The 25,939-nt window shown below is 34.6% G+C and overlaps 1 protein-coding gene across 1 annotated transcript in view; it reads right to left on the reverse strand.

The window, feature by feature from the left end:
• Positions 1-11,230: 11,230 nt before the first annotated feature.
• LOC140448454 (uncharacterized) overlaps positions 11,231-25,939 on the reverse strand; it is a 32,744-nt gene continuing 18,035 nt past the window's right edge. The window contains exon 2 of the mRNA XM_072541532.1: positions 11,231-11,862. Within this exon, the coding sequence (XP_072397633.1) occupies positions 11,460-11,862 (403 nt within the window). The 3' untranslated portion in view covers positions 11,231-11,459. The remainder of the gene's footprint in view (positions 11,863-25,939) is intronic.

Below are 25,939 nucleotides of genomic sequence, written 5' to 3' on the forward strand. Positions count from 1 at the left end.
GATACTGTGGACGGTCCTGCTGTGGCTGTGGAGGACGGTCCGGCTTGGGAGTCGGTCTCTCTTGTTTTTGGTTTGATGCTGAGGGAGTAGAGACTCGTATGTCCCTTTCTAGTTCGTCCACTGTCCGCCGTAGGTCTTCCTCGGTACGTGGTGGATTGCCTCGTAGGTATTTCCTTATTTCAGGGCGCAACTGGTCGAGGATGATCTCGCAGCGCTCCTCGTCTGGGGTATCTGGTGCAACTCGGTTGAACAGGGCCATCTTCTGATTTATGAATTCTGCCGCTGTTTCTTGTCTTTGTTTGTGACCGTATAGTTTGGCCAGCAACTTGGTGAATTTGGACGAATGGCTGAAATGGTCCATTAGTCTTTTGAAGAAGGAAGTGTAGTCCATCCTGGTGTCTGTGTGTGTTTTTGCCCACGCAGCCGCCTCCCCTTCGAGGCCATGCTCTAGAAGATATGCCGTCCAGTGCCTCTTCTCGATCGCCATCTCCAGGAGGTGGTCCGTGGCTGCTGCGGCGAATTCCTCCGGGCTCTCATGTTCGGCTCCGCTGAACTTCTTTAATGCTGGTCTCCATCGTGGTGTAGGTGCTGGTGCTGGTGGTGCTGGTGGATACTCAATCTTAACCGTCTGTCCTTGCATCAGGGTTAGGGCCGTTACTGCTTGTGTTAGGGCTGCTAGCATCTGTGTTAGATCTGCATTGCCTGACGTCGCAGGCTGTGGTGGACTTGGGGCTGTCGTCTCCGTTGTGGAAGGAAGGCCTGACGTCGCAGGCGGTGGTGAGCACTCCGTTGTCTCAGGGTGTGGTGATGTTCTATCGTAGAGTTGGGCGCCATGTCGGTAACTAGAGTAACTCCCATCTCTTTCTAGAGAGGGAGAAGGCAAGTTATCCGCTCTATCCGTCGCTTGGTGGAGTGACCTCAGAGAGTAAGGCTCTCTGTCGGAGGCCATTGTGACCTAGCTAGGGATTAATGCCTTTTTAAAAGAATAAAACAGTAATAATAAAGTTTATTAAACAAGTACACAGTATATATAACAAGAAGAAAATGATATAATATATAACTTATATTAAGAACCTGAAAGAGACGTATAATTATCTCCAGATCCGGAAATCGGGAGAATAATTATACCAATTAGTTCTAAACTAAGAATCTGAAAAGTAATGAACGTTATTTATTAACAATAAATCAAATATAAACAAATTTGAAATTAATAACTAGGGAGAATGTCACCTGTCAAAATATTTTGAGTGGGAAGGAGTTGAGCTAGGGACTTGGGATAAGGACTGGGATGTCGGTCGTTATGCCAATCGGAATAATCAGCAATAAAAAGGGGAAGAAGTACACTGTAAAAATAACTACAGGCAAAAATTCAAATTAATTTTCAACAGAATTTTATAAGTCAATCGGACCTGTAGGAAATAAACAAATAGTGGCAAATAGGCATAAATAATATAAATAATATATATCAATTCGAAAATGAAATAAACGACAAATATTATGGTCATAAAATAATAAAATAAAAATTGAAATTTTTAACAGTGTAAAATAAAATATAAATTCAAAGATAGGGAAAAGTATAAGTATTTTTAATAGTGTACCTGGAAAGAGAAACAACTAAAAGAAATGGTATACAAGTTATATATATCAAGGAGTTATATTCAAATATATAAGTAGCAATTACATATATCAAAGTCAAAGAAATACAAGTAATTTTAATAGTGTACCTGGGGAAAGAAACAAATAAAAGAAATAGCATACAAGTTTATATATACAGATATATCAAAGTTATATTTAGAGTTTAAATATACAAGTAGCAAAATACATATATATATATCAGGGTCAAAGTACAAGTACTTACGTCTGCAGTGTACCTGAAATAAAAGGGGAAATAAAACACAGTTTAAATCGTTTATTTTCACAAGTAAATATATAGCAATATATATATCCCTGAAAGAGAAAAATAAAACAACAAAAGGTAGTCTTTATTTAATCTCAAAAACTTTGTAAAAGGATATATGCACGTTCGGTGACTAAGTCCCGTTAAGTAGGGACTTAGCAAATCTGTAAGAGAATATTTTCTTACATGACTTGTAAGAATGCCGAAATAATCAGAATTTTGACTAAGTCGAAAAACACAGATTAATTCGGCGAAAAATGGCGACGCTCTTAAAGGAATTTATTAGCAAATTTGACTAAGTCAAAAAGCATAGATAAATCCTTCAAAAATGGCCGCCGTGGTTTGTAGACAAACCGTAGTTAAAGATGTGGAACGTTAGGTTCCGGGTTTTAGAGGTGAGCTGAAAGAAAAACAAGAACTCTCTAGGAACTGAATCAACCAGAGGATCTTACTTGCCTAGAAGGCTGGACCAGCGGACATATCCTGACCCGGTCTGATTTCCTGGCCGTCGTGCACTTCTTTTATGCATAAAAAAGTAGGTCAATCGTAACGGTCGTTTTGGACCTTTTTACGATTGACCAGGCACGGCGACCAATGCCCAATTTTCAGAATTATCATTGGCTGCAGCTCGGATGCATTTCGACCAACGATAATTCAGAAAATGAGCAACAGACTTCTGAATTATGATTGGCTGCAATTACTGTTGCCATTTGACCAATCACAATTCAGCAGGCTGGGCGACAGCTTGAACCGTAAGCCAGCAGAATCACTCCCCTTAAGGGTGGTTTGATGGTGAAAAAATATTAGGGTCGTAATAAATTAGTGAAAAATGAGTGAAAAAATATGCCATCAACAAAAAGTTTTTTTTTGAATTCTGCTAGCTTGAACCTTAAGCCAGCAGAATCGTTCCCATTAAGGGTGGTTTAGTGGTGAAAAATTATTAGGGTGGTAATAAATTAGTGAAAAATGGGTGAAAAAATATTACGTAGGTTAAATTGGATTCCGCTCATGTGTCCCTGCTAACTTAAAGGGTCCTGTTTTACTGCTACATTTTGACAAGGTATGAAAAATACAATTCTCACATGGCAAGATGCTGTACAAACCGTAGAGGATGCCTATTCGAAAAAACTTCCGCTCATTTATTATTTTGAGAAATATTCTCACGTGAACAAAAATTTAGTGAACCTACTGAAATATTTGTTACAACTACTGTATTACAATTACCTTATGCCCTAACTGAAGAGGTTCAGTTGAACATGGTCTATGGTCTACTAATGGTACGTAAATTACAAAAAAAGCTACAAAGAAATAAATTTAAAAATTTTAATAAACTTTTAATGGAATTTTAAAAAAGCATCTGTAAAAGAAGGTTTAGTTACAACCGACTCTGATCGACGACAAAAACCTCAATAAAATCCAGAAAAGGATTTTGCAAAATAAAATTCAGACCAAAGTGTACATTTTGTAAAGTACATTTTGTAAGCATTTTGGCTATATTCAGGTAGAATGTAGAAAATTTAACAATATTAGTCAAAAGACTAAGCAATCGATGACTTTTATTAATTCTATTAGCACGTATGTACCTTCTAGTCGTTTAAATGCGAATCCTAGTACTTCCTTAACGTTCTTTCAGTGTAGTTTGTTATAATTGGCATACTTTTGGTTATGTTCGCACAAATTATCCTAACTGTAAAATTTCTGTAAATCATATACCCACAGAAGTATCGCCTTCTATAGAGCTTCTTTTAGTAGAAACTAACCATTTGAATAATCGTCCCCTTCTTCTTCTTGTAGTGCCGTGCACCTATAGTGCGTTGGCGAATTATCTTAAAGCCAGACGTCTGTCTTTTGCGGCATTCAAACTTACTTTACTTTATCGTGTCCGGACATGTGATTCATAAAATTTCGGCCCAGTATCGGGCTACGTCGATTCTATCTTTCTTGGCGAGCCACAAAATCTTCGAGGCTACATCGATGAGGACAGTTTCTGCATGTAAGAAGATGTTCCATATTTTGTGTTTCTCTACAGTCACAGTTCACATCATCTTGGTCGATTTTTTCCCATTTTGCCCTTTGATTTTACTGGAGCGACCCCCGTTCTTATCCTATTTATAGTTTTCCACGATTATCCAAAATCTAGGGACTGACCGGTCCATTGAACCTGAGGAAGAGGAAAATACTTTGTATAGGGCATGCCGCTCATCCGCCATCTGTTTAATTTTCTCTGTGTGCTCTACAAGGCCTCTGCGTGTTGAGGGTTTTGCAAAAACCGCTGCTTTATATAGATTTGAGAGTGGCGTTGGTTTCATGCACGCCGTTACTATCCTGCATGTCTCATTTAGCGCGGTATCAACTTGTTAGGTGTGGGCAGATCTGCCCCAAACGGGGCACGCATATTCAGCAGTTGAGAAATACAGTGCCTGTGCCGTTGTTCTTAAAACGCCAGGACGTGCGCCCCATTTACTTCCCGTTAGCTTTCTGAGTATGCTGTTCCTAGTTGTTACTTTCCCTCTCGTTTTTATGCAATGTTGTCTGTAGGTGAGGGACCGGTCCAGAGTTACTCAGATATATAGGTTGGTTTGTGTGTTCTAATGTATTACCATTCCACGCAATTTGTAGTTTTTGCTTGGCTTCCTTTGCGCGAAGGTGGAAAGCGCAGACTTGGGTTTAAGAGGGATTGGGTCTCAGGGAATTCTGCAGGTAGTACGCTGTCATTGTTTTTAAGGCAGTTTCTCCTCCACTTTTTCAAAACTATTTCCTTGAGCACATATTGCAAGATCGTCAGCATAGAGGAAGTGCTTGGTTTCGGTCGGGGTAGGTTGGTCGTTTGTGTATATATTGAAGAGCATTGGTGCTAAAACACTTCCCTGTGGGAGGCCATTTTTTTAACTCTCCACCTACTTACTTTACCCTCCAGTACAACGAAAAAACGTTTGTTTTGCAGTAATTAATATACGACCTTACCCAGATGGTGGTCATTGAGAGTGTAGTATAATTTGCGGAGCAATGTTTTGTGCCTTAATGTGTCATAGGCTGCTGTCAAATCTACGAAAGCAGCCCCTGTTGTAAGTTTTTCTTCAAATCCCTCTTTAATGTATTCTGTTAGTGCGAGGACTTGATCGGTGCAAGATTTGCCGGGTCTGAATCCTTCTTGTTGTGGAATGAGGTGCTTGTCGACATTTTTTTCTATTACTGGAGTTTTCTGGTTCCTTTCCTGGTTTTAGAAAGGCTATTACTTAAGATTTACTACATGATTTTGGAATTTCGCAGGTTTTGCAGCACGTGTTATAAAATTTCAAGATCCAGTTGTTTGTTCCTTGGCCTAGATGCTTTATTTGTTCACTGCATATATCATCACACCTGGAGACTCCTTCCTTGTCCTCCCTTGGCATGCAAAAGATCGCCAGTGTTATTTATGCTTGTCTAGTTCTTGATTTGCTTTTGCTTTTTCGAAATTTATTTTGTGGCCTGTCTCAATATGATGTTGGGCTAGAGCTGAAGTAGTATCGAAATGTTTGACTGATATAGAATGTTCGTAAATACGGTTATGGTTAAAAACCATCGCTCCCATCCACTCCTTAAAATCAAGAATCATCTGTGGAGCTATCGAAATTGAAAAACGGGTTAACAACTTAAATACGCGCGATGACGCTAAACGACTACCGGAAACATGGCGACCCCTGCTTCAGCCACCTCCCGCCAATACCGCTCAGGCCACGTCAGCTCAGACTACGTCAGCGCATACCGTTCCCGCGCATACTGAGAGTATAAAAGCAGCCACACAGGGTAAGACCGGTCGTTACTCGACACTGAGGAGTAGGTTGAGACCTCAGTGCCGTTTGACGCTTCTTGTATTTATACAAAACACGATACTGGTACGTCACGAGTGAGGGGAGTAGGCAGATTAAGACCCCGAACTCAAACGGAACCGTATCACTCTTGAAAATTATTCCAAAATAGGTGCTGAAACGTTGAGTTTTCAATTCTCAAAGCGGTTCTTCCCGAGAACTTAGTAATTTTCATTCATCTGACCGCGGAAATTCATCTGAACATTTTATTCGCCTCTACGGGGAGAATTTTTTCATTTTTACTAAATCTTTTTCTATACTTCTAACACGCAAATACCGTCTTCTCTGTGACCTTGCTTTTCTTAAATCATGTCGTGACCATCAAGTCATTTCAAAATCTCTTTAAATCTAACATCACACTAAAATAAAAGAACAAAGACAGTTAAGATTTGATTTCACGTATAGTGCGTCTGTATATCCGCTTATACGTATTTCACCCTAAAAGGGATCATCAGAACGACTATTCACAGATGCTCTGAACGTGAAAATAAATCTTTCCTGTCTTGAGAAGCAACTCTAACATGACTTCGTATGGACGCAAATAGCGACATCTAATAATAAATCCGTAAACTAATTTTTCGAAACCAAATTCAGATTTCTGCTTTAATCTGTAAAGAATTGCAAGTCAAAACAGACGTTGACAAAGATGTTATTAGAGACATGGGGAATCTAAAATTGCAATCCACAAAATATCTCCTCAACTAAGCAAAAATCCTTAGCGAATTGGTTTCTAGTACTCATAAAGAGTATACCAGAATAAAAGGACAAAGACAGTTAAGATTTGATTTCACATATAGTGCGTCTGTATATCCGCTTATTCGTATTTGACCCTAAAAGGGATCATCAGAACGGCTATTGCTTAGTCCGTTTTTACCATCTTTACCAACATCTGTGTTACCTTGCAATTCTTAGAAGGCACAGATAAAAGCAGAAATCTGAATTTGGTTTCGAAAAATTAGTTTACGGATTTATCACAATAAATCTTCATTAATTTATAAAATCCTTAGAGCAACTGGTTTTTTGCTTCTTTGAAATTCAATTCATTCCACCCGACGCATCTTGGATAAAACAAATTCCCAACTTTTCAAAATTTACAATGACATCCACTCTTTTAATATCCATCCATTTTTATGGGACACTTTAGATTGTCTTTCTCACCAAAAAGCCCAACACATTTCTGACAACAAAACCCAAACCCAGCAACGCAAACTGAACCAACTTATCTCTCACCAAATTCAAAGCCCATTTCGAATCACCAACCTTCTACTGTTGTTCACAATTTCTCAGATATTCGTATATCCAATTCAGCTACCAAAGCTCTGTCAAAAGGTTTAAATTTTTCTGTCACTCCTCTTTCAATTCCAACTGAGAAAATTATTTCAAACTAAGAAAGCTACTTCTCATCTTCCTTTCGACCAAGCCGAAGTTGCCAGACAAGATGTCGCAAGAATTCTCCGTACTTCCAAACCCTCACCGTTAAACATCAGTCTTTCAGAAAGACACTCCCTAAAAGAGCTTTATAACAGCCCTGACATCGTCATCTTTCCGGCCGACAAAGGTAATGCCAACGTCATTCTTAATTCTTAGATTCTTAATTCCACAGAATACAAACGCGTCCCAAACGATCCCGCCACCTATCTAGCAAAAAACAAACAAATCAATCATAAATGAGTCTACTCTACCTTCAGACATCAAAAATCTCTTATGCCCAGAGAAAAATCATCCCGAAGTCCAAAGATATACGGCCTTCCAAAAATCCATAAGCCTAATGTCCGCCTAAGACCCATCATCAGTGCATACAACTGCCCCACTCAGAAATTGGCAAAACATCTCGCTTTATCCTTACAACCATTATCTGAAGTCAAGTCTCTTTTCATTTTACTGATCTTCTGAAAAACATTTCTATTTCACCCTTAGATATACTAGTTAGTTTTGACATTGTTTCTTTGTTCACCAACATTCCCATCGATGTAACCATTTCCATCTTGGACTCTAAACATCAAATCTCCCAAGACACAGTATCTCTTATAAAACACTGCATGTCTAATGCATACTTTTTATTCCAAAATCATTTCTATCGTCAAATCAAAGGTGCCCCAACGGGATCCCCCTCTTTTCCATAATAGCTGATATTTTCATGAAACATTTCGAATCAGCAGCCCCATCCTCATCAAATCTCAAACCCACCTGCTGGTTACGGTACGTTTATGACACCTTTGTCATTTGGCCACACGGTAAAGACACATTAGATCTCTTCCTCTCCCATCTGAATGGAATACATCCTAGTATTAAATTTACGATAGAAGTTGAGTCTGAAGCATCTTTGCCATTCCTTGATGTTTTTATTCAGAAAAAGCCACCTCACAGTTTTTCTAATTTCGTGTACCGGAAACCCACTCATACAAACCGTTATGTTAATGCCCAGTTACATCATCACCCCGCCCAACTCAATTCAGTTGTCAACACTCTCATTTCTCGTTTCATAAGACTTAGCGACAACAATCCTAGGTCATCCGAAATCAATTCAATAAGGCCAACACTGTTACAAAACGGCTACCACAAAACCCAAATCAATAAGAGCATTCAAAAACATCTAGAGAGATCTAGAGAACAACAAGAGATTTTTTGATGTCTGAAGGTAGAGTAGACTTATTTATGATGGATTTGGTCGTTTTTTTCTAGATAGGTGGCGGGATCGTTTGGGACGCGTTTATATTCTGTGGAGTTGAGAAATTCGAACATTTTGTCGAAATAATTAGAAGAATTAAGAATGACGTTGGCATTACCTTTGTCGGCCGGAAGGATGACGATGTCAGGCTAGTTATAAAGCTATTTGAGGGAGTGTCTTTCTGAAAGACTGATATTTGACGGTGGGGGTTTGGAAGTACAGAGAATTCTTACGACATCATGTCTGGCAACTTCGGCTTGGTCGGAAGGAAGATGAGAAATAGCTTCCTTAGTTTGACAAATAATTTTCTCAGTTGGAATTGAAAGAGGAGTGACAGAAAAATTGAAACCTTTTGACAGAGCTTTGGTAGCTGAATTGGATATATGAATATCTGAGAAATTGTGAACAACAGTAGAAGGTTGGTGATTCGCAATGGGCTTTAAATTTGGTGAGAGATACGTTGGTCCAGCTTGCGTTTCTGTGTTTGGGTTTTGTTGTCAGAAATCTGTTGGGCTTTTTGGTGAAAAGACGATCGAAAGTGTCCCATAATAATGGATGGATATTAAAAAAATGGATGTCATTGTAAATTTTGAAAAGCTGGGAATTTGTTGTATCTAAGATGCGTCGGGTGGGATGAATTGAATTTCGAAGAAGTGAAAAACCGGTTGCTCTAAGGATTTTGAAAATTAATAAAGATTTAGTGTGATAAATCCGTAAACTAATTTTTCGAAACCAAATTCAGATTTCTGCTTTAATCTGTGCCTTCTAAGAATTGCAAGGCAAAACAGATGTTGATAAAGATGTTATTAGAGACATGGGGAATCTAAAATTGTATTTCATAACATATCTCCTCAACTAAGCAAAAATCCTCAGCGAACTGGTTTCTAGTACTCATAAAGAGTATACCGAAATAAAAGCAAAAAGACAGTTAAAATTTGATTTTACGTATAGTCCGTGTGTATATCCGCTCATACGTATTGCACCCTAAGGAATTATCAGAACGGTAAGGCTTGTTGATAAATTTTGTTAATATTATTTGTAATAACTATTGATGTGAAGTAATAATAAATGTGTAATGTTTTTCTCTAAACCAAGAGTTGTAAAATTATTTCCTTTAAAAAGATTTTCACCCTTTAATATTTTTCAGGAAAAAAGCCTTTCTTTCTGTCCAGCAAGAGGATTCTTTTAATCGGCGTCCTTTTTACATAGTTTGGGAACCTTCTTGTGTGTGTTGCCCAGGAAATCTATCTAAGTATTGTTTGATTTCTTTCTTTTTAGTTACCTCATCCAGTTCCTGCTTTATTAATTTACTTACGACCCAGCTCTCCAACCAAAACAAGAATCGCCATTCGCAAACGTTTCGGTTTGTTTGCTTACCCTATCTCTATCTCAGTAATTGCTCAGTCTCCACTTTCAACCCCCTATAAGTGATATAAAATGTGGTAGGCAAATTAAATCTTTACAAACTTTAAAATTAGTCTTGAAAGTTCTACAATCAGTTTACCTCCCTACACCTACGAAAGAGACATGGTTAGAATTGGCAAGAAGATACTGGGATGTTGAAATCTATCCAATTATGTGGAAAGTATAGAGGGCAAACAGTCAGGATAAGAGTTCCGCCAAAATCAGGTATAGAATATATTAACTACAAAAGGTATTCTCCATTGTTTTGATGGCTGTGTCCAATGCAGATGGAAGTGATGGATGTTTCATGGCCATTGATATAGGTATGACCAAAAAAGTGACGGAAGGGCATTAACAGAAAGTAATTTTAAAAATAATTTACTTAATTACACTCTTCTAGATTTACGAAACCTTTCTCCACTACCTAGACAAACCACAGATTTTCCATTTTAATTTATTGCAAATTAAGCTTTTTCATTAATGTGTAATATCATGTAGCCCTATTCTAAAAAGGCTTAACAAATATGAAGAGAGTATTTAATGGCAGGTTTTCAAGAGGTCGCAAATCAGTAGAATGCTTGTCTGAAATGATGCCATTTAAGTTTAGAATTATACACACAACCATTGCTTTTAATGTAAATACGGTAGACAATATTTTTCAAGCAGTATGCGTACTACATAAGGTCTGTTTTTGCTCCCGAGAGGACAAAAAATAAACGATTGTGACATAGAAATAGAAAATAAAGAACTTAGGATTTCCAAATCAGAAACGATTAAGTCATTGTCACTTTGGTTATACCTTGGCTTATACGCAAACCTGGCAAAACTGGAATTAAAAGCTAGGTCTCTGAAGCCCATAAGTCTTATGTTCTTGTTAAATACATTAGCGACGATGTATATGTCGTAAGTTTGATCGAATTAGAGTCAGTATGCGTGTAGAGCAGGATTCTCTACGAAAACGGCGCTGAGCTATGTTGTACCGAGCATGGAATATGTTCTGGAAAATCATGAACTAATTCTGGATGTATTTACCGATATAAAGGAACAATTTGACAATACCCTTTACAAAGAAATGAAAAGGGCAATTCGTCTAGAGAAAATAGGTGAAATACTCTGCAGATGGATGTACCGAGGCTTCTTTGCTAGACATGCGTCTAACATATGACACCTGCATATACTTGCGCTGTTTCAAGAAGGCTGAAGATAAATAAGATTAATAGATTCTTGTATTTATCGTGATTTCATTTAAGAGGGGTATTTAATAGTAAATAAATAACTGTATGATTTGTCTTGTTACGGGAAAATCGAGAAAAAAGTATTTCGTTACTATTATCTAAAAGCGATATATACTTATATCAAATATTTTTATATCTTTGGTGAGATACCTTTTTGCTACACAAAAGTTTAAATATACACATAAACTTAACCAGGAAATATCAAATTTATTTTCATGAGCTTAAGTTTACAATAGCAAATAGCTACATTTATAAATGTTTAATAATTAAATGGGTATAAAACTTATTTACGTTGCTAGACTGCTAAATAAAAACATATATATGCTATCTAAATAAATAAATAAATATGTTTTTTTATTCTATACTTAACTATACTTAGCAAATACTTTATTTCAAGTCTAAATATTTTATCCAAAGTTTCCGCCAGTTAAGGAAGCGATAGCAGCAGTGGGAATTGGCGAGGACCCTACTATGGGTTGACCACCTGTAACTGGGACGTCAGGTTCATCATATGGTTCTGACTTTCCAGAAATGTAATATATTTTAATAATATTTGCCCGTGGAAAACTGTAGAAGTAATTTTTTGGAGCTGTAATATCTTCATTTTCGCTATTCTCTTTTCGAATAACTGGTAGTGGGGGTATGTGTGGTAATGGATTAAGACCATTATTTATTTGTGGGAATGGATTAACACCATTATTTGGTTGAGAAAATGGATTAAATTGACTAGGATCATTATTTATCTCTGGCAAAAGATTAGGACCATTATTTACGTGTGGACGTGCATTGGGCAAATTACTTGTTTGGTATCTAAAATAAAAAAAAATCTAATTAACAAAAAATACACAAAAAAAATTAGGTAGCTTCACGGCGGTACCGTTACAGGTGGGCAAATATTAAAATGTGTTACTAAATTAAGAATATATTTTCAGACGCAAGGTGAGACATCTACGCAAAGAAGTGCGCAAAAATAGTCTATCTAAGGATAATATACGCATTTTGATAAACAAACATCCCAAAATTCCTATAAATATGTCTAGCTCAAGAAACTATGCAATATTTTACAGGAAGCTGCCAGGCATTTCTTGCAATTTGATATAAGGAACGGCACGACTAAATACAAAGGTGATAGCTAAAAACTGGAATATCTTCAAACCAATCATCTTCCTACTTCCACATAATTATGTACATTATTGTATTCTCTATAATGACAATTACAAACCGTACTGTGCTTAAAGACCGGTGTCATATAATAGACTGTATTTCATACTACATAGTTAATAATCTAATTAAACCAATAATGGTTATTGATGAGAGTTCATCTAACAACAGCAATCTGTGTGTTACATATAAGGGAAAGAAGAACAAAATAATATTCAGAAAATGATTTTAAATTAATCTTCCTAATACAAAATTATATAAACCTTCCTTTTACATATCTGCGAATATTCTTATCAACAATGTTGAAAACATAATGCCTTTCAAACAACATGTGAAATAGAAAAACCACGTTGGGAGGGAAAATTATGAGTGACAATAAAATTAAAAACTTTCATATTTAAAAACTCTCCTATTTTATATTTCAAAAAGTCTCTCTACAGTCGTGGAAAAAGTATAGTGTAGAATTCGTATATGATGTGCTGCACTGCGTGCGGCTTCAGTTATGTGCAAGCTTTTATACTAGTGGACAATCAAGACTACTTATTGTAATAAAATAATGTAATTAATAAATAAAACATGTGGTTAATGAATTTAAACTTTCCTAAAATTTATATATTTAATGTTAAATAATGTTATATTTAACACTGTTTACGTAAAATGCTCCAGTAAAATTAATCATGGCAAAATGGGACAAAAGGAGACCAAGATGATGTAAGCAGTGATTGTGGGGAAAGACAAAATATGGAACATTATCTTACATGCAAAAACTGTTTAAGATTTAAGGTTTTAGGAAAACCCTTTAAGATTTCTGGCTCGCCAACAAAAATGGAATCGACGTAGCCCTATTCTGGGAAGAATATTACCAGATTATAAAATTTATCATGGCTAAGAGCAGGATCCTTCAGAGGTTTGTGCGATCTGAGGCCAAGGATAAAATATGCGCTCATCCCCCAAACATAAAAATCAAAAAAAAAATTATATCACAAATACGGACAAATAACTTCATTGATATAAAGTAAAAAATTATAAACATTCATTGAACATAAGAGTTACTATATATATATATATATATATATATATATATATATATATATATATATATATATATATATATATATATATATAACTGTAAGAGATGTTTTATAAGAATAGATACACTACACAATGTTCTTGAGCTGGTTTTATTTTCAATACATTTAATTATTCAAATAACAGCACCCTCAATATCTTTTGATTTTTCATCAGCTACAAAGTTGTTAAGGTCTTCACAAGTATTTTTTTTTATTAAAAAGAAACATTGCTGCATCCACCAACAGGTTATTGGCGGCGTTACTCAGTAAACAAAACTTTAAATCTGATACAAAATAATAATTGACCTTAGTTAATTTAATAAGTTTTTTACGTGACAGTTTTCTCCTAATAAATCTGGTAGAGTAATTGGTATATCGGGATGACCTCAGCGGAGCTGTTTCGCAGAGCAGTCAACAAAATCATGATAGCCTTGATGATCGCCAACATCCGGACCGGATAAGGCACTGAAGAAGAAGAAGAATTGGTATATCGTTTATTAAACGTTCTCTATGGTATTTTTAACACTCAATTAACAAATGGACGACCGTAAGAGGCGTAGCACATAGGTCGCACAGGGGGCGTTCACTGGCCGAAAGTAAATACGAATGTGTGATTCACTCTCACGCACTAATTCAGATTCCGCACTTGTTCCTGCATTACGAGCACTACTGTCTGTCTCTTCATTGCCGATAATTGCTATATGCGATGAGATCCATATAAATTTAAGAGTTATGTGGTTCTCTTGGGCGATTTGTAGTTCAGTTTTTATTAGTTGCTCCAATGGCTGTTTAGGATACAAATGCTGAATTCCAAAAAGAGAGCAGAGCGAGTCGGTGAGAAACAGAAGTTTTGAAGTTCTTGAGAGATTTGCATGTTTTAGGGCACGGTACAAAGCAAATAGGTCAGCGGTGAAAACACTTGAGCTAGGCGGTAGTCTAAATTTGAAAGTAGACATTAGAGTAACAAATAAACAACCAATGCCATCATTAGATTTAGAGGCATCGGTAAAGATGTTTGTGCAGTTAAGGTAGTCTCGTTCAAGAAAATCATTTAGTTTGTTTTTGATTAGTATGTTTTTTATTATATATTTATTTTTTGGAGAACTCTATTAGAGAGGTGTTGTAATTTAGGATGCTTATTAACCATGGAGTCGGATGTTGGATGTTATAGTGAAATATATCTGGGATTGTTGTGTCAAAATTATTCAGAATTGATCTTACTCGTATATAATAAGGTTTTCCAGTACGCGGTTTATTAAAGAGAAAGTCAAGATTATTTTTAGAAAAAGTATTTTCGAAGAGTGGATGATCCTTATTAGCAGCTACAGAAGAAGCGTGAGAAAGTGCTAAAAGTGCCCGCCTATACTGCAGTGATGGTTCTCCAGTTTTGGAATATAAGCTTTCTATGGATGAAGTGTGAAAAGCTCCGAGAACGATCCGAAGTGCAGCATTGTAGATTGTATCTAACGGTTTTAAGGTACTCTTGGTTACGGAGGCATAAACAATTGAACCGTAATCGAGTTTGGATCTAATTAGTGTTTTATACAGAAGGAGTAGTGTAGAGAAGTCGGAACCTCAGAAAAGATTTGATACGGTTTTAAGCAAATTGAGTCTTTTGTTGCATGTTAGCGACAAGTGTTGTATGTGCTTTTTCCAGGAAAGTTTTTGATCTAGCCACACCAAGGAATTTCACGGAGTTTTGGAAGGGAATGATGCTGTTGTTGAAGATAAAGGACTGGTGTAATGGATGATTTTTTCGTAAACACCATACCAGTTGTCTTTGTAACGGAGAATTCGAAGCCTGTACTAGCTGTCCATTCATCTAGTTGGGTTAAAAATGTCTGTACTATTCTGCACATAGATTCTTTTTGTGTTCCTTTAATGTACACAACTAAATCGTTGGCATAGAGGCGAGCTTTGAGAGGTTTATGTAGTTTGTTTAATATGTTGTTTATGGCAACTAGGAATAGGGTAGGACTAAGTACTGAGCCATGTGTGGTACTGTTTTCTGCAGTATAAAAATCAGAATAAACGTTATTAACTCTTACTTGAAAAGTCTTTTCAAATTTTTGATATAGCCTAAGCAGTGTCCTTCAATATTGGATGCATGCAATTTTTTAACGATGTTGAATCTCCAATACGTTTTGAAGGCTGTCTTCATATGGAAGAAAATAGCTATGCACATTTGATTCATTGCTAATGCTTCTTGGACAACACTTTGTACGTCTACGATATTGTCAATTGCTGACCGGTTACGTCTGAAGCCGTTTTGCTCTGGTAAGAAGAAATGAGATTTTTTTAGTGTCCACATAAGCCGGGCATTGACTATTTTCTCCACTAATTTAGCCATGGCAGATGTTAGAGAGATGGGTCTGTATGAATCTGGATCAAGTCGAAGCTTTCTGGAATCTAAAAACGACAAAATTGTGGCTTTTGCCCATATAGACGGATATTGTCGTTGTTGCCAAATTTGATTGAAAATTTGCAGTAGATGTTGTTTTGTTAAGATTGATAAATGCTTTAGGAATACAACAGAAATATTGTCGGGTCCTGGACTTGAGTTTTTCATATCTTGTAAGAAGTTATTAAGTTCTATAATAGTAAGAGGTTGAGATAGGGGGTTTTCGTGGGATTCTTCTAGAGACAAGATGGTACGTTCTTTTTTTAGCTTGTAGTCCCTAAAATTAATATCGTAGTTTTCGCTAGAGGAATGTTATTCAAAGGTGAAAGCAAGAGTTTTAGCGATGTTTTGTGAAGAAAAGACTGTGGTATTGTTTATTTTAGGAGTGTTAATTGATTAAGAATACTTCAAACCGGAAATTTTCTTTACCCTTTTCCAAACTTCGCTCATTGGAGTAGAACTGTGTATTTCTGAGACGCATTTTGACCATGAGGCTTTTTTTGAATTTTTTATGAATAATTGGGCTCTAGCTTTTAATCATTTGAATTATATTTGACTTTCTTAGGTTTTGTGCCATTTGAACCTATTTAGAGCTTTTTTACTTTGCCGTATTGCTTCTTTGCAATTCTTATTCCACCATGGTACTGGATGATGATTGGGTGATTTTTTTTTTGTTTTTTGAATGTTAAGTTCTGCGCTTTCTAGTATTAAGTCATTCAAATTGGTGATTGTTCTATCGAGATCACAGTAATTTATTTTACAGCTTTCTATGGAATTATCAATATATGTTGAAAAACTCACCCAGTCAGCCCTTTCTGTTTTCCATTTTAAGGACAACACTTCCCAGGATAAGCAAGGAGTTAAAATTGGATCACAGAGACTTAGGTCAATTACCAAGGATTCTCCTGATGCTGAGTTGAACCTCGCGGGGGTTCCATCATTAAGAAAATTTAAGTTAACGTTATATTTTAGGTTTTATATTATTCTTCCCATATTATTTGTGTTAGAATAACCCCATATTATATTGTGTCCATTAAAGTCACCGACGACTATACGTGGTGTTGGAATTTGGTGTATAAGGTGCAGTATATCTGCATAATTTACCTGTCAGTTGGGAGGAATGTAGGTATTACATAGATAAAATGACATTAAGGAATCAATTTTGATGACTATAATTTCTAAATTGCTTACTACGGGAAACAAGTTTGCATCGAAAGAGTTTTTTACTGTCATAACACTACCACTAGCATGGTTAACAAGCATCCTGTCTCTACGGAAGCATATGTATTGTTTAGGACTGTATTTCTGTTGGGGTTTTAAATTGGTCTCTTGTAGACAGATTATGTCTGGACAGTTTTCTACAATGATAATCTGTAGCATAGCCAAGCGATGGAAGAATCCATTAATATTCCATTGTATGATCGAGTTGAATGTGCGAAATAAAAAAATTTCAATAAAAAAAAAATAAAAACTAAACGATAGCTGCTAATAAGTGCTGACAGAGCCCACCTCTCCAAGATAAGCAAATATTTTTTTGTTTAAGTTAGTTAGTCTTGATTTTATTGACCTTTCTTTTAAATAGGGACGGATTTGTTTTAATATGTTAGAGATAGCTAACAAATCAGAAGTGAAATCCTTGATCGAGATTATGGAATTAGATAAGCCGGCAGTGTTGTCTAGTAGGAGGGCTAATTGTTCACTGTTCAGTGAAAATGGTGGTTCGTGATTATTGATGAAGGTTTTGGGTGGTTCTATCATGGATGAAAAGGATTAATCCGAATGCATTTCTACTAGTTTGGTTTTCTTTCGCTTTTTTCGAGTTCCTGTGGATTTTGATGTTATAAATGGGCTTTCTTGAGGTGCAGTGTCAGTTTCTGGAGCGATGATTTCATTTATAGAGCTTTTTGAACGCGTTTCTTATTTCCTGTTTCTTCTGTATTTAAATTGGGTAATTCTGACTAGGTATGTTGTAAAAGGGTGCTTTGGTGTGATAATGGAGGTAGAGTTTGGTTAGTGAAGGTTGGCTAGTTTCACTGGCAAAAGAACAGGATTGTGTAGGAAGCGTTTCTGTTACAGTTTGTGTAGTTAAATCAGCTATAATTGTAATATTAGAAGTTGTAGAACTTAGTGAAGTTTGTTGTATTTTAGATATATTTGTAGGTTCAGTGCAGGCTGCTACCACGTGTCCTGGTTTCTTACATTTAAAGCAGACTTTCCGTCTTGTGAAAAGAATACTGTGTTGTTTGTGTTTTCGAATGTTATTGTTATGGCGCTTGGGATGGTTAAATTATGAGGGCTAACATATACTTGTCTTCTAAAGCTTAGGATATGGCTATGATCAGAAAGATTTGCACCGATTTTTAGAAATGGTATGGGAGGTACAAGATTTAGACCGATTTTAAGTAATTATTTTTCAAGAATATTATATGAAATGGTCGGGCATACGTTTGACATAACAATTCTTTTAGGTGTTATAAGCCGTCTAGCTCTTAAAACTTCTCCTTGGATAGTGATTTGACCATGGTTATTTAAAAACTCATCTGGGATATTTTTGTTGTCAAGGTATTTGCAGATTCGGTTGTTGGAAGGGCGGGAGGCGAAAATGATATTTTTTGGTTGAAATATATTACCAAGAGGAATTAGGTAGTATTGAAGCGGAGTATTTTCAATTGCACTAAACACTAGTGCTTGTTCTTTGGAAGGAAATTTTAATTGATTGGTTAATGCTAAGTAGCTTTTTGGTACATTTCTTTTATATTGAGATAGTTCGGAATCAAGTTGTTGTGCATTACTTATATCCATGCTTGCTTCAGTAAAATGTTATCCGCAAGAGTGAGTGCGGCTCTGTCCCCTGATGGAAACTCAACCAGTTCTTATCAATTTAAATCTCGATTGAAAATTTCTTGGTTAATGTAATATTATTGGTATATACCATCGAGTTAGAATAGACTTTAACTCGATGGTATATACAATAAAATGTTTGTTATTTGGAATAATTAAATGAAAAATAATATCTCGTTGGTCACTTACTGCCTTTTTTTATTGATATGCACAACTTTCACAAAATAAATCAGACTTTTTACTTGCACTTTTTGTATAAATTACGATCATAACTAAAACATAGGTTAACTTGTGCTCAATCAGGACCGGTCCCTTCACAAATATTTATTTTTTTAAGTTTTTAGTTTATTAAAATATTACATAAACTAGAAATGTCAAATATGTTGGTTTAAGGCTTTTCGGCAGTACAAAATGACGCTTTAAAAAAGTATGTACAGCTAAACAGATTTAACTGCAATGGTGATGATTTAATACGACCAGACACAACAGACGTTGGTTGATGCGGTGTTGCCTAATGGAATATTATTTTAGAGGTATTGAACTGTAATATTTATACTCCATAATTACTGTAATGAGTTTATAATTATATTTATTATCAGAGCACTAATATCAAAGTTAAAATGTCGTAGGTGTCCAATATCAAATCTTCAGAATTCATATCCGAAATTGGACAGTATAATTTTATCACCCAGTAAACCGAATGAATTTATTTGTTATTAAATACACACACGTAGTTAATTAGGTTACATACACATTTGGTCAATTATCAATAATATAATTTGGACATCAGTCAAAAGTGCTGACAAAAGTTAAACAATTTACATAAATTAGATACACATATCACGCGAGGTCCGCGAATATATTGACCCAATTAAAACTTATATAAAACTAAGATCTCTTGCCTAGAGAAGCATTCAATTAATATTCACTCAACAAACTTGATAGTCTTCAACGATCAACTTCATCAGTCTCTACTCAAAGTAATCCCGGGTCCCATAGTATACGTCTCATCAATAAACTCTGCTACTATTATTTGGTGTTTCCATTACAACTGAACGAACATCTTCACTGAGCCAACGAAGGGGAATTTGTTCAGTAGGTAATTGATAAAATATGTTATTAAGAGCGTAGGCGCAAAATTTCGGGCCAATGCCTTTTAAATGCATTCATTTTTTTCGAATCCTCAGAAAACTAATAAATATTTTTGAAAAATTTAAACGCAGAATGACAGATTATATTATTACCGAGGGCCGAAAGTCCCTTAGAATAAACAAAAAGTTTTTTTTGAATGAGAATATTATTATATTACAAAAATCATAGGGTTTTTCCTTTTTGTTCTCTATGTGTCAGAGTTAAAACACACCAGTAAAAGATAACAAACAAAAATTTTACTATCTGTACCTAAATTTTAAAGAATTTTAAAATGTATTTTGTCCACTATTTTATATTTTATATGTGTGTTATTAATGTTGAGTGTCTATGCTTTTACAAATAATCTCAACGACTAGTAAGTTGCACTAAAGATTTGTAATATTTTATAAATATTTACATTTTTTTTCTTATTACAGTGTCTTGAAAAGGTTGAAAAAGGAATAAAACCATTCCGAAAGCTAGACAAAAAGTCATAAGAGTGTTTCATTAACATCCCGGCCAATTTTCTGACTGCAACCCTAATAAACTGTGTTGTTTGTATATATATATATATATATATATATATATATATATATATATATATATATATATATATATATATATATATATATATATATTATAATTACCAAGTTTTTGTCCTCATCTTTATCAAAGGTTAGTGAAGATAATGGTTCGTGATGTTAAAAGGGACATTGGGATACTCATTAAGATTGAGAGACTCAAGGTAACAATGTTTTCGGCAGTAAAAAAGAAACTGCGAACTTGAAATTTCTGTTATGAAAAAAGAATAGATCAGTATAATAACACTAAATATAAAACAAAATTAAATACTGACCAACAAGTTCAGAACATGATAGAATTAGATTTTTTCTGTTACTTATTGCTATAGAAAATATGTCAGAAATATTGGAACCGCAAAAAAAATTTAGATCCAACCAAAATGCAATGTACCAAAAGTGAATTTTTCAAAATGATCGGAATGATTTACGCTATGAGTACTACATAGCAAAAGAGAATATTGATATTTAAAAGATAATGAACTATTCCCTGCTTCAGCCTTTGTCAAAAGATTTTACCATAGGTTTGAAGGAATTTTGCAAGCTTTAGCATTTTCCGTAAAAAATGTTAAAAATAAGGACACGTGGAATCCTATCAAATCTTTATTGGACATACTTCGTATAAAATGGAATGATATATTTAACCCCTGGTATAAATTATGTGTAGACAAATCAATGTTTTCCTAGTATGGAAGGGCTAATTATAATCCTTATGGACTGCCAGCTGATATTAAGATAAATAGAAAGCCTAAAGGTGTAGGTTTTGAATGTAAAACTCTTGCTGATGTTCAGTCCCATAATATGCTGCGTCTTGAAATTAAGGAAGGTAAAGAACATATAGCTAAAAAGAAATAGAAAAAGAATTTGGCTCAGGAACTGCCACCACTCTACGTTTGACAGAACTATAGTATGGGTCTGGCCGTATAATAGTTGGAGATTCTTGGTTTGCTTCAGTGAAAACGGCAGCCGAACTGCATATACGAGGTCTGTATTTTTTGGGTATTGTAAATTTAGATTGAGACTTCAGTGCCATTGACGGTGCTTGTATTTTTGCAGAACAAGATACTGGTACGTAATGAGTGAGGTGAGTAGACAGATTGAGAGCCCAAACTCGAACAGAAGCGTATCCCTCTTGATAATGGCTATAAAATGGGTGCCGAAACGTCGAGTTTTAAATTCTCTCAGCGGTTCTTTCCAAAAAACTTAGTAATTATAATATATATATATATATATATATATATATATATATATATATATATAAATATATATATATATATATATATATATATATATAATATATATATATATATATATATATATATATATATATATATATATATATATATATATATATATTTGTTCAGTTTAGTCAGCATCACATGATTTACGAATTTTACGCCACCATCGCTTAAAAACAGAACAAACAGTTTTTTCCCAAATGAAATTAGAATAAATGCTACTAACAGCTCATCTCATTGTGCCTCAACGTCGACATGTTTATCTGAAAACAGATCAGCACAATAAACAGAAGCCACTGAACAAACTCGTCAGCATGATGACGATATAGGTTGTACGTTAATTCCAAATAAGAAGCTTTAGCGATCAGAAGATAGTCCTCCAAATGAAGTTAAAAAGCAAACTACTATTCAGGATTATTGGTTGCAGAAATCTACGCCAACGTTTAATATATATAGCCCCTTAGCTACTGATGTTACACACGAAATGCTGAAAATATAAATGCCGAATCCAAAAAACCTCCACCAATATTCATTCAGAATGTCGAACATATAAAACCGCTACGCGAATTTCTTGATGAAAAAATACCATATCTATATACCATTAAATGTCTTAGGGATAACCAAATTAAACTTCAAGTAGATTCACCTAAAAAATATTCGGATATTATTAAAAGTTTAACTGAGTAAAAAAACACAGTTTCACACATATCAGATAAAACAGGACCGTGGATTTCGAGTGAATATCAGCAATATTCACCCCTTAACAAAAATTAATAATATTAATAGGCCACTCGAAGAACTAGGACATTCAGTCAAAAATATCTCCAATATAAAACGAAAAGAGGATAAAAAGAAACTACCACTTTTCCACGTAGTATTGGTTGCTAATGCAAATAATAAAGACATTTATAAAGTCAATAAACTACTTAACTCAATAGTTGAAGTTGAACCACCATATCTCAAAAGACAGATTACACAATGCCACAGGTGTCAACATTTAGGACACACTCACAAATATTGCAACAGAATGCCGGGATGCATAAAATGTACAGCCAATGACTTTTGTCACCCAAATGTACAAACCCAATACGAATTAAAGATGTGAAGTGCACAAAATATCAAGAGAATTATTCTGCTAACTACAGAGGCTGTTTGGTCTACAAAGAGCTCCATAGGAAACAATTTCCAAAGTTGAGGGAGAAAATAAAATTTTATTACCCGCCAAGTTAATTAAATACTCGTCGTCCGTTTGTTAAATATGCAAACGTTGTGGAGGGACAAAATCATACCTCCGCATCTGTCTCAAATACTACACAGGAAAAACTAAATAAAACAGAAACAAGTAACAATTTAGAATTAATGGTCCAAAAGCTTATGGAGAGAAGCTTCTCATAACGATGCTATCAAAACTTAATGTTTAACCTTAAAATTTAAATTGTTTTGATATTATGACTGTCTCTGGAGCTCATATGACAAACAAGAGTCATTTTAATATTCCAGATTTCTGCACCTATGTAACACCACACCCAATGAGAAAAGGTCATGGTGGAACTGCGTTAATCATTAAAAGTAACATACACATAATGAAATAAATAAAGTATGTGAAATTAATATTCAGGCAACCTCAATATTTGTAGAACTCAGTAAAGGACACATAACGATGTCAGTTTCGTATTGTCCTCCGGGTAAAATAATTAAAGAGAATTTCTCTAGTTATTTTAATGGACTTGGTCATCACTTTGTAATGTACCTACCTACTCACATGTAAGATAATTAAAGTATCTATGTATTTCTATATAGTTTTTAGTCACCTGGTATATGTTATTTACAATTATGAAAAGTTCTCATGTATAATCACTAATAATTATTTGCTGTTAGAAATCAGAATCAATACTCTTCATAAATATTTTCCTATTTAGAATAAATAAGTTTCGCTAGTTTATTCACCTAATACTTCGTATCTATGGAATAATAATAATTTATTTCTCTTATTTCTTTGTTCGATAAGCTATCCGTATTTGCTATTTTAATATTAATATTTGAGTCCAATCTCTTGTACTCAAATCCATCCAGAAACATCGTTAAATAATTGTAGATAACAGAACTTATATATTCATAGTTTTAAGAAATAACAAGCAGAGTGTAATTTTCATCCTCTAATATAATAAATTTATACATGTCAATATATTCTGTTTAATTCCAAAACAAAGAGTTAGTCCGGAGAAGAAATAAACGCATAGTATTCCATAACAAAATTTGGTGTCAGAACGTGGGATATTAGTAGCAGAGTTCCTCTGATTGCTGATAGAAGGAGAGCTGAGGAATTTTTGAATTGACTTGTTTCCTTCGAGGAATCATTCAAAAAAAAACTGTCAGTGTGGAAAAATCGCCACTACAACTAATTACATTGGGGTCCAGTACATCCAGTTCGAAATCCAGTTCCAGTCATAACCCAATTGTAGTTCCATCGGAAGTAGAGGTGAACCCGTGGAATAATAGACTATGCGACCAACAACAATATTCTACTTGTAAGTACATTCTATCTTAAATTCTGTCTCATATTTTAAAAATCTTGTAAACGTATGTCTACTTTATATCCTGATATAAGTAACTTATTTGACGAACAAATACCTTCTCCCGACTCAAATTCTCTTTCAAATTCTTCTACTTCTAATTCAAATAAAATGTCAGTATCAATTGAAATAGCTGAAAAACTTCTCATTCGATTTGATGGTACAAAATCAAAATTATACGAATTCATAGACAATTGTGATAAAGCATACAATTTAGTAAATCCGCAATCCAAACCCATCTTATTAGCCATTATAGAAACTAAATTAACCGATAAAGCTAGGGCCATAACTAGAAACAGAACATTTGACGAATGGAAAGATTTAAAAGACTTCTTATTAGATGCTTATTCTGAACGCCGAACTGAAGGTCAGTGGCAATTGGAATTACATTCCTTACGTCAGATGCCCAGTGAAAATGTAATGTCATTTGCAAATAAAGTTGAAAATTGCTATATAAAATTAATAAATACACTTGATCCAGACTTATCTCCAGATGCAAGAAATGCATGTACTAAACTCTTAAAAACTCAAGCACTAAATGTCTTTATTAGAGGATTAAACAAAGACCTCTCTATTTTAATCAAAGCCCGAAATCCAGATTCCTTAGAAAGAGCTGTTGCTATAGCAATTGCCGAAGAACAAGAACAGTTATCAAGACAAGAAATTTTCAGACCATTCTGTAATATTTGCAAACGAAATAACCATTCCTCAAATAACTGTCGATATAAAAACAATTCAGATAGAAATGTTAGACATCTTCAAAATTCTAGTTTTCAAAACCCAAAATATCCTAATTCAAATCTTCAAAGGTCAAATTCTCAAAATCAAAATTATAAACCTTCAAATTCAAATTCCAATTCTGATTTTCCTCCAAACTTAAGAAAAGAAAATACCAACACTTCCCAACGTTTTTGCAGATACTGCAAAAAACCAGGTCACGTTATAGAAGAATGTAGAAAACGCGAATTTAACAATAAAAACAAAAATCCAACAAATTCTTTAAACTTCCAGAATCCTCGACAACCAACGGTCGATTCTCGAGGAGTTCGTTCAGTTCAGGCCGTATCACAACCATCAACTTCTCAGTCACTTCCTATGTAGATTTACCCTTAGTAAATAATTCTAATCCATCCTCTTGCAAGTTTCTAATCGATACAGGCGCAGATATTTCTTTAATTAAATATTCAAAAATACTAAACATTCCAAAAATTTATTCTAAGTCTATTACTCTACGAGGCATTGATAAAAATGTCTTAAATCCAAATAAAACTATATGTAGTTGTAACGTAAATTTCAAGATAAAAGATTTTGTCCAAACTCATGTTTTCTATGTCGTAGAAGACGATTTTCCTCTTCATTTCGACGGTATATTAGGTAGCGATTTTTTTGAAATAAATAAATGCCAAATTGATTATAAAGTAAATAAATTAAACTTTAAAAATTGTTCTATTTCAATCGAATATATAAAATCTCCATTAAACAATGACAATGACGAATTTCTGAGAGATCAAAATATCGAGACAAGTTCTAATATCGATGAAATATTTCCTTATGATGCTAAATCCATAGAGGATCATTCTTATTTAGAAACCAATGATATCCAAATAACCTTAAGTAGTGAAGAACTACTATCCAATCCAATTCAATCTAAATCTAACTCTAAATCCAAAGAAAATTCAAGTCCAAAATGTGTAAAATCCACTGAGATATGCACAAATAAAACTTGTAACTCTTCACGAAATCATAAATCAAAATCCTGTTCAGAAGAAAAATCCTGTTCAGACGATCTTATACTAAATCAAAACTCTAATTCTAACTCAAGAAGTAATAAAACTATTCTATCCGCAAGAACTGAAACAATTGTTCAAATTAAAGTAATAAATAATGAATTAAG

This window comes from Diabrotica undecimpunctata, chromosome 8 (genome assembly GCF_040954645.1).
Source record: "Diabrotica undecimpunctata isolate CICGRU chromosome 8, icDiaUnde3, whole genome shotgun sequence".
Lineage (NCBI taxonomy): Eukaryota > Metazoa > Arthropoda > Insecta > Coleoptera > Chrysomelidae > Diabrotica > Diabrotica undecimpunctata.